This window comes from Acomys minous (genome assembly GCF_964271855.1).
Source record: "Acomys minous genome assembly, chromosome: 13".
NCBI lineage: Eukaryota > Metazoa > Chordata > Mammalia > Rodentia > Muridae > Acomys > Acomys minous.
The window spans coordinates 111,550,221-111,559,733 of NC_140495.1; the positions used below are offsets into that span (position 1 = coordinate 111,550,221).

The 9,513-nt window shown below is 54.0% G+C and overlaps 1 protein-coding gene across 1 annotated transcript; it reads right to left on the bottom strand.

Moving 5' to 3' along the window:
- Positions 1 to 8: 8 nt before the first annotated feature.
- Positions 9 to 5,179, bottom strand: LOC311580823 (HLA class II histocompatibility antigen, DO alpha chain). Its single transcript, XM_084752525.1, has 6 exons — positions 5,058 to 5,179; positions 2,909 to 3,012; positions 1,270 to 1,518; positions 761 to 1,042; positions 543 to 678; positions 9 to 265 (listed from the first exon to the last, which is right to left on the bottom strand). The coding sequence occupies exons 2-6, from the start codon at positions 2,988 to 2,990 to the stop codon at positions 262 to 264; spliced, it is 753 nt and encodes a 250-aa protein (XP_084608651.1). The 5' UTR covers positions 2,991 to 3,012; positions 5,058 to 5,179; the 3' UTR covers positions 9 to 261.
- Positions 5,180 to 9,513: the final 4,334 nt, after the last annotated feature.

Below are 9,513 nucleotides of genomic sequence, written 5' to 3' on the forward strand. Positions count from 1 at the left end.
GCCCAACGCCATTGAGAGAATTTAGTGCAGCTGCCCGAGGTGCGGACGGTTCTGAGTGCACTCGGGTAGGAGGGCAGCTGACCCTTCCCCACAGAGTTCTGCTGGGAGTGGGGGTGGGGGGAGGAGGGCAGAAAAGGAGCGACTTGTAGAAAGAGGTTGACTCCACGCCGAGTCAACTGTAGTAGGCTGCTGATGAGCGTGCAGAAGCTTCCAGAAGCCTGGCAGGAACTCACAGCATCTCTCTTGGGTTTCCCTCAAAAGTCATCTAAAGTAGCAAAGCCCAGATGACCAAGGCTGTTCGCGTTCATTCACCCACGTCTTCAAATCCCTGCCTCTCTATCCCCTACCCCCCTCATCCCCTCCCCCCCAACCCCCTTCCCCCCCTTCCCTACCCCTTCCCCTTCTCCCTCCCCTCCGCTCCCCCGCTTCTCCCTCCCCTCAGCTCCTCACCCACCTGCTCTCCACAGAATCTCTAACTCGCCCCCCCACACACACGCGTCTTCCCTTCCTCCCTTCTCTCCCAGACTCCCGGGCCGCTGCACCTCCTGGCGCTGGGCAGGCGCCTGCGTGTGACGATGAGCACGGTGCCCAGGAGGAAGCCCATAAGGCCGAGAGCCAGGCCCAGGCCACAGAACAGGGTCTCCACGGTGTCCGGTGGTGGAGTGAGCACCTGGGGCTCTGGGAGAGAGAGGAAGCGAGGGTCAGAGGGCACAGGAAGGGATCTGGTGTCGCCAGCAGGCTAGGACACGGGGCTCCGTACCCCAGTGCTGGAGGAGCGGGCCGTCCAGGCCCCAGTGCTCCACCCTGCAGTCGTACACGTCCTCGGCCGAGGGCACGAAGGTCAGGTAGTGGAACTTCCGGAACCTGTGGTTCGGCTGGGTGTAGAAGCTGGTCTGGGCCACGCCCTTAGTGATGGGCTGGCTATTGCGCAGCCAGGTGACGTGGATCACAGGTGGGAAGAAATCGTCCACGATGCAGATGAGGACGTTGGGCTTCCCCAGCTCCACACGAGACTTGGGGAGTACGGTCACCTTGGGAGGCACTAGGAGGAATGAGGCCCTGAATGCCAAATCCCATCGCTTACAGCTGGGCCTTACTAGGGCCAACATCAAGGGACACTTCCTCCCCTGTGGCCACCTGCAGGTGGGCTCTGGGAGGGTGCCTACCGGGGCAGGAGGGATGGGGGAGACTCTGGAGAGGGGTTTGGGACTCCTGTCCAGTCCCCTTCTTCCCTGCCTAGTTAGGTGGGGTGGAGGGAGGGCCAGGTACCACTGATGGCTCTGGTTCGGTTGGAGCGTTCCACCAAGACGTCCAGGTGAGCCCCGAGCATGGCGATGCTGGCCAGCCCACTCTGAAAGTCCGAGTGTGGGAAGTCCCCGAATTCAGGCAGACGCCACACCACCTCCCCGTTCTTCAGATCCACAGAGAAAATTTGTTCCCCATCAAACTCGTGTGTGAACTGTCCAGAAGCATCGTAAGACTGGTAGAAGGCCGGTCCATAGGAGCCCATGTGGTCAGCTGTATTGGGTGAGGGCGGGATGGCAGGGAAGAGCGTCACGTGGCTGACCGAGACTCAGCCCGGCCTCATCCTGTGTGTGCGGACATCCTGTTGTGCCATCGCAGACCCTTGAAGAGTTAGCAGAGGCTTGAAAGGGCGGGGGCGGGGCCAGTGCTCGCAAAGCAGGCTGGGAAAAGGAGAGCCTGCCCGCCCACCCGCCCACCCGGGATGGTGTCTGGGGTTTCCAGGCCTCTGTCATCTGCTGTAGCCGCAACTGCTGCCACCCTGTCAGGTCTTGTGTGTAAGATGGTAAATTTGCGGTGAGGAGGAAATGGTTAAGGGAAAGCGTTGAAGGGTGAAGGAACCAGCTCCGCCTCCTTAGGGACCTCCATTAAGGGGAGCTTCCCTCAGAGGCAGACAGTATATGAGTGGGTGAGGGACATCGACACCCATTAAGATCTATGACCCAGAGATCAGGGTGAGGGAAAGGGCAGCTTTCCACAAGCCAGGCGTGTGACGCACTCCTGCAACCCTAGCACTCAGAAGGTGGAGGCAGGAGGATCAGAAGTTCAAGACCCAGCCTGGGCTACAAATTGGGGCTGTCTCATAAACCAATAGACACGGAGAGGGAAGAGAGAAGGGTCCAAAGCATTGTGGGATACACTGGACATAGTCAGGAGCTCAAGCCAGTCGGTGGTGACGCACACCTTTAATCCCAGCCCTTGGAGGCAGAGGCAGGTGGATTGCTGTGAGTTCAAGGCCAGCCTGGTCTACAAAGCGAGTGCAGGACAGCCAAGGCTACACAGAGAAACCCTGTCTCGAAAAACCAAAATACAATAAAATAAGAAATAAATCAAGAGTTCAAAGTTCATGTCCCAAAATCCATCTTGGAGTGATGGTTGAATGGGCCTCATACCATGCAGTGTTCAGTTTCCTGGATGTCTGGGGCTGCACTTCGGCTGGCCCTTTCAGAGCCCTACACTTAGGACACAAATGTGAGGGACTGTCGTGTGCCCAGCCAGCATGGCGTCAAAAGCCTTTGGTGTGGGGGCCAGGAGGTCACATAGAAACCCAGTGGCGAGTGCTGCAAGGAAGCTGGACAAGAATTGCATGTCGCAAGCCAGGAAGTGGTAGAGGAGCCAGGGTGTAGAGGTGAGGCGGGTGAGGCACGGGTCTCCGGAAAGAGGAAGAGGTGAGAAGGGTTCTAAATATAAAAGGAGCCCAGAGGGGACCCTGGCTCAACTGGCGGTTAGGTCCAGAGTGGACGGACAGAGTGACAGGGCAGGATTTGTCTACAGGGGGAGGAGCTGCCCACATAACATAGAGGGAGATACTTTCCGTGTGTGCTGTCTCCTCCAACCCAAGGCTTGCCCGCTCCTCCCCCTACCCCTGCCCCCCCCCACCACTTACCCTTGGTGGCCCATACTCCCTGGGGACTCAGGACGATCCTCAGGGTGAGGAGTGCCAGGACCAGCTCTGCAAAGATGGCCATCACCTGGTGAGGGGCGTTGACACTGTGGGGAGCAAGGGAGCAATATGGGCGTAAAAAGCAACAAAGTCTAGGCTAGGGGAAGACCCTTGCTGGAAGCAGCCAATCAGAGCAGTTCTCTGAGATACTGAGTCTGTTGCTGGGTAAGAAAGCAAAAAGTCTGGGTGAGAAGGTGGAGGATGGAGGCCACAGTCACCTGTCATTTCACCCTTCAAGAAGGAGCTTGAGGAAGGTCAGGGAGGCCTCAGAGCTGTGATGTACACAAGTGACTGCTGGGACAAGGCCTCCATCTGGCCCACGAGAGAACCTGACTTTCCATGTAGGTCCCTCTGGACAAATTTGGGGGTAAAAATATGAAGCAAAACGCACTAAGAAACTTTAAGGGCAACTGATTGGATAAAGTAAACTATAGGAAAAAATCCCTTTATATCTGTAAATCACTTTCTTTTTAAAAAATATTTTTTAATTTATTATGTATACAATGTTCTGCCTGCATGTATGACTGCCTACAAGATCTCATTATGGATAGCTGTGAGCCACCATGTAGTTGATGGGAATTGAACTCAGGACCTCTGGAAGAGCAGACAGTGATCTTAAGCTCTGAGCCATCTCTCCAGCCCACCTGTAAATCATTTTCAAAAACACTATTTTATTTTATCCTGTAAGAAAGAATGTGTAAAGCCAGCCTGGCATGGTGGCACACGCCTGTAATCCCAGTAATCAGGAGGCAGAGGCAGGTGGAGCTCTGTGAGTTGGAGGCCAGCCTGGTCTACAAAGAGAGTTCCAGGGCAGCCAAGGCTACACAGAGAAACCCTGTCTCTGAAAACCAAAAAAAGAAAAAAGAAAAAGAAAGAAAGAAAGGAAAGGATGTATGAAGATGTTTCTCCTGACAGAATGCTACGGGAAGTTCCCACAACTACTGTGAGGTGGGCAGAGGACCCTGGAGTCTCCATTTGTCCCTCTGGTCCCCAGACACCCTCTTCCATGCTGGCCAGAGGCTGACCAGTGTGCTTTTGCCTCTTGGTGACTCTGCCAGTGGCTGGCCTGGAAAGACTCAACCAATACAGGAAATAGAGAGACACTGGGCATGGTGGCACATCTGATGCCAGCCTGGTCTACAGAGAGAGTCCTTGGCTAGCCAGGGCTACATAGAGAGAGACCCTGTCTCAAAAAAAGGAAGAAAATTAAAATGAACAACTGTCTATTCAGATAAAGAGAACTTTCTTCAAATGTCTGGCAGCTGTTCGCCAAAGTTCTGAAGTGAACCGTTCCCGAGCTTGCCCCCATCCAGAAATCTCCTGGGTCCTTGGTTCCAAAGAGTTACCTGTGGAGCTGTGTTTGGTTTAGTTAGTTTAATAATCCTTTTTTTTTTTTTTTTTTTTTTTGGTTTTTCGAGACAAGGTCTCTCTGTGTAGCCTTGGCTGTCCTGGACTCACTTTGTAGACCAGGCTGGCCTCGAACTCACAGTGATCCACCAGCCTCTGCCTCCCGAGTGCTGGGATTAAAGGCGTGAGCTACCACCGCCGGCCTAATCCATTTAATTTTATTCTATGTGCATTGGTATGAAGGTGTCAGAATCCTTGGACCTGGAGTTACAGACAGTTGTGAGCTACCATGTGGTTCCTTGGTCCTCTGGAAGAGCAGACAATGCTCTTAACCACTGAGCTATCTCTCCAGCCCCCGCCTGTGGAGTTTGTAACAAATACAAATTTCTGGCGTTGCGGAGGTGGAAGGGCAGCACACACTGGAGGGAAGGAGCCGCGTGCCCAGCTCTGTAACTGCTTCCCAGAGATGCAGGCCCATGTGAGAATCGTGAGAGATGACCAGACAACCCAGGCATCCCAGAGGGTGTAACCGACAGGTGGATGGTTAGAGCCGCCACAGCGAACAACTGCAAGCCTCAGACCAGAGGTTCAAACCCAGACGTGTGATGCAGCTCTGCAGGGCAGGGATACGCCCACATGCCGCATACAGTAACTGTAGGTGAAGGGAAATTCGCTGTCTGCATATGGCGTGGATGAAGGTGGAGGAACAGGTTAGACCTGAGAGTTAGGGGACAAATGAACTCACAGTCAGAAGAGAGGGGGGCGTGCCCGGACAGTCCGCAGGTCCTCTGTGGAACGGTGGCTGCATCTTGGCCTCTGAGGACCAGAGTGAAGACCAGAGAGATGCGAGATCGCCATGGAGAGATCACTATCCCGTGGGCGGAGAACTTAATACCCTAAGTATTTGAAATACAGGTGTTTTTAGCCGGGCGTGGTGCTGCACACACACCTTTGATCCCAGCACTCGGGAGGCAGAGGCAGGTGGGTCGCTGTGAGTTCGAGGCCAGCCTGGTCTACAGAGTGAGTCCAGGACAGTCAAGGCTACACAGAGAAACCCTGCTCCGCCCCGCCCCGCAAAGCTGTAAGCATCTCTCAAGTGTCAAACCACAGCGGCATTAGTACCAACACATAGATGACAGTGGGAGGGAGGGGCCCAGGAGAGAGGACAGAAACCAGAAGGGGCATCTCGGGGACTGAGGATGCTCTGGGGACTCTATGGGACTCTATGACCTGAGCTGAGACTCCTAGCAGCCTGAACTCTCCAGCTCCTGTAGCCAGATGGGACTCCCAGTGGAGGGAGGGGACACCAACCCACCCATGAAACCTTGACCAAAAAAAGAACTGTAGGGTTTAATGCCAGCACTCGGGAGGCAGAGGCAGGCGGATCGCTGTGAGTTCAAGGCCAGCCTGGTCTACAAAGCGAGTCTAGGACAGCCAAGGCTACACAGAGAGACCCTGTCTCAGAAAAAGAAAGAAAGAAAGAAAGAAAGAAAGAAAGAAAGAAAGAAAGAAAAGAAAGAGTAGGGATAAAGATGAAGCAGATACAGAGGGAATGGTCCAGCAATGACTGGCCCAGCTTGAGCCCCACCTCATGGGAGAGAGCCAACCAACCCTTGACACTGTTAACAATACTCTGCTGTGCTTGCAGACAGGAGCCTGGCTAGCATAACTGTCTTCAGAGAGGCTTCATCCAGCAGATGATGGAGGCAGATGCAGAGACCCACAGCCAGACAGTAGTCTGAGCTCGAGCAGTTCTGTGGAAGAGTGGGAGGAAGGACTGAGGGAGCCAGAGGGGTCAAGGTCACCACGAGAGCTGCAGCCGAAGCTACCCTGGGCCCTGGGGCTCACAGAGACTCCACCACCAACCAAAGAGCATGTGTGGGCTGGACCTAGGCCCCTGCATGCATGTAGCAGATGTGCAGCTTGGTCTTCATGTGGGCCCCATGACAATGGGGGGGGGGGGGCAGGGACTGTCTCTGACTGTGCTGCCTGCCCCTGGATCCCTTTCCCGTGGCTGGGCTGCCTTGTCAAGCCTCAGTGGGAGAGGACGCTCTTAGTCCTGCTGAGACTTGAGGTACCAGGGTGACTTGGTACTTCTTGGGGGCTTCCCTTCTCTGAGAAGAAGGAGAGGTGGGAATGGAGGGGGGGCTGAGGGAGGAGAGGAGGGAGGAGGCTAACAACGGGCTGTGTGCAGCTGCTCAGGGCTGCGCAGGAGCCTTGGGTTCTCAGTGGGGTCTCCGCACCGCTCTGCCACGCTCACCTCCTTTCTGCACAGTGTGTGTAGACTCACTCCTCTTCCCTCTGACTGCACCCTAACATCCCTACCTCCACTGTTACTGTTGTCCCGGGGCCTGGGGGCTATAGCTGGAGTGCAGCGCCCTTACAACGATGAGCACACTGCCAGTGATGCTGCCGGCAAGGCTCACCACCAGGCCTAGGGCCCAGACCCCAGTCTCCACTGTCGCAGACACCTGGACTGGCTCCTGCCTTTCCGAGGGAGATGAAGAGACGCAGTTAATACGGTGCTGCTGCTGTGCGATGCTGGGGCACCAGGTCCTGGGAGCAGAGGCGTGGGGGGGGGCTGGGGGGGGCTCTTACCCCAGTGAGTGAGGCTTGGCTGGCCCAGCTCTACTTGGTTCTTCGGGAACACACGGTCACCTCGGGAGGCTCCGGGAAGAGACAGAGCCTGGTGAGTTCTGGGTGTCTTCCCAGTCCTCCCCACAGGACGCAGAGGGAGAAATGAGAGAACCCTCCACTGGGGGCCTGCCTGGTGGTGTGTCTCTGGGTCGTGGTTCTTCAGGCTGCTGATGGAGGGCAGAGCCTCCTGGGCGCCAAAGGCATACACTTCCGGCAGGCCCCGGACAGTTTCCTCCTGTCAGGATCCACGTGGAACCCCTCACTGCTGTCAAACTCCAGACAGCCGTTGCATCTGTGCAAATATGCCGTCCACTGCCACGTGGTCCGCTGTGTAAGCAAGGTGGAGAAACGTGAGACCAGTGTGAGAGCTAGTGTGTAAGTGGTGAGGCCAACAAAGGTCAATGCAGGGAGAAGGAGCAACAGCAAACAGGAGGCAGTGCAGGTTTGGGGCAGACAGAGCGCTGCCCCTGCTCACTCCCTGAGGGAACCCCGTGACTCCGCCGGGATCCTGGGGAGTGACTGCAGCCTCTGTGCAGCCCTTGCTGAGCGCCAGGCACCTGCTGGGGGGCTACGCATTTGACTCATGTTACTGTCACAACAACCCTAGATGCAACGGAGGAAACACGGAGGAGGTCGGTGACTTGCCTCAGGTCACACAGCCGTGCGTGCGTCGCTGGGAGGGACTCTCTTCTCCTCACACCTCCCGGTTCTAGGGCTGCAGATGTGAAATCGGGTTTAAACTTTCTGAAGTGGAGGGGCGAGCGTGCTATTTCTTTATCACAGAAAACAGAAAGTTGAGGGGGAACGCTCACTGTGCTGTGGCGCTCTTTAAGGCCGGTCGCTGAGTTTACTTCAGTTCATGAGTTCGCGCCCGCAGTGTGTGCTAATATCGTGACTCCGTATTTTTTTATCTTGAGCATATTATATTAAATAGGATGTGTTTTGACAATGGTTTTAAACTTTGCCTTTTAATTTAAAAATTCTTTTAATTTTCTTTGCAGAATTATAAAAGTCGAGTTTGAAGCCCCTGTGTGGTTTGAGTTTTTGTTCTTGTAGTCTTTATTAGTCGGTAAAAAGTAGCAAACACAAGACAAGCTATTATTAGTACTAGCGTGATGAACATGTGAGCATTCTGGACTTGGAATGGAGAGGGAAGAGTCGGGAGGGCTCGGACGCCCGCCTCTTCCCTGTGGATCCCCGGCCCCAGCAGGTAGGAGTGTCTGGGCTTGCACGGAAAAGCAACACCAAGACTGTTCCCACAGAGGGTGCCTCGTGTTCTCAGAGGGATCTTCTTCATAAGACAGAGTGAAAGGGGAGATAGAAAAAAAAAATCCCTCCACAGTGGCCTCTGTGTCCCTGCCCTGATCGGGTTATAAATAAGGCAAAATAACCCTTTCTTTCCCAAGTTGCTTTTGACCATGGCGTTTCTCAACAGCAACAGAAACGGGCGATAACCCAGGAAAAGTGGTAAAATAAGAGCTGGAAAGACCTGGGGCTATAGCTTTAGAGACACGATAGTTAAATACTCAATTCAAAGGAAAATGAAGGGGCTGGAGAGATGGCTCAGTGGTTAAGAGCACCGGCTGCTCTCCCAGGGGACCTGGGTTCAATTCCCAGCAACCACATGGTGGCTCACAACTGTCTGCAATTCCAAGACCTGACACCCTCACACAGATACATGCAGGCAAAACACCAGTGCACATTAAATAAGGGGGCTGTGCTGGTTGGTCTTAATCATCAACTTGACATAACCTAGAGCACCCTGGAGCACCCTGGGAAGAGATTCCAGCACTGGGGAGGCAGAGGCAGCAGATCTCTGAGTTCAAGGCCAGCCTGGTCTGCATGCCTCAGGCCAAACAGGGATATATAGGGAGACCCTCTTTCAGAAAACAAACAAACAAACAAAGCAAAGAGGCATCACAGTAGCAAGATGCTGTGTCAGGGTGCTAAGAGGCTATTAGTGTAAATGAAGCCTCAGCTGCATTGGACCCAAGGATACTGGCAATACAAGGACCATGTGACCCCTGCCAAGTGGAGCTCCAGACGCCGCGTGGAGCTCCAGGTGCCGAGTGGAGCTGGCCTAAGAGGAGATCGAGGATGGCAGAGCTGGCGAGAGCTGGGACTACGCAAGCCCTTTGGGGCCCAGAAGATTATGTGTGAGTCCAAAATGGCAAACACAAAGCATTTTGGGTTTATACTGCAGGATTTTGGTTTTGCTTTGCAGTGATTGGTTTTATGCCCCAGTTCTTCCTTTTGGGAATAAGAATGTTTAGCACATAACTTTTGAAGTATTGGAAATTTTAAAGACCTTGGCCTGAATTTTATATTAACATGAGGCTTTTATGACAGGATAGAAGCCTATGGATTCAAGGCATGTGTTTGCATGTCAAGTTGACAAGGCATGGATGTACAGGTTAATCTCACCCAGCGCGCAGGAGGCAGAGGCGGGCAGATCTCTGTCAGGTTAAGGGTAGCGTGGTCTACATAGAAAGTCCTACGGTTCTACACAACAAGATACTGCCTCAAAAACAAACAAAAACAACCACACCACCACCGAAAAAGGA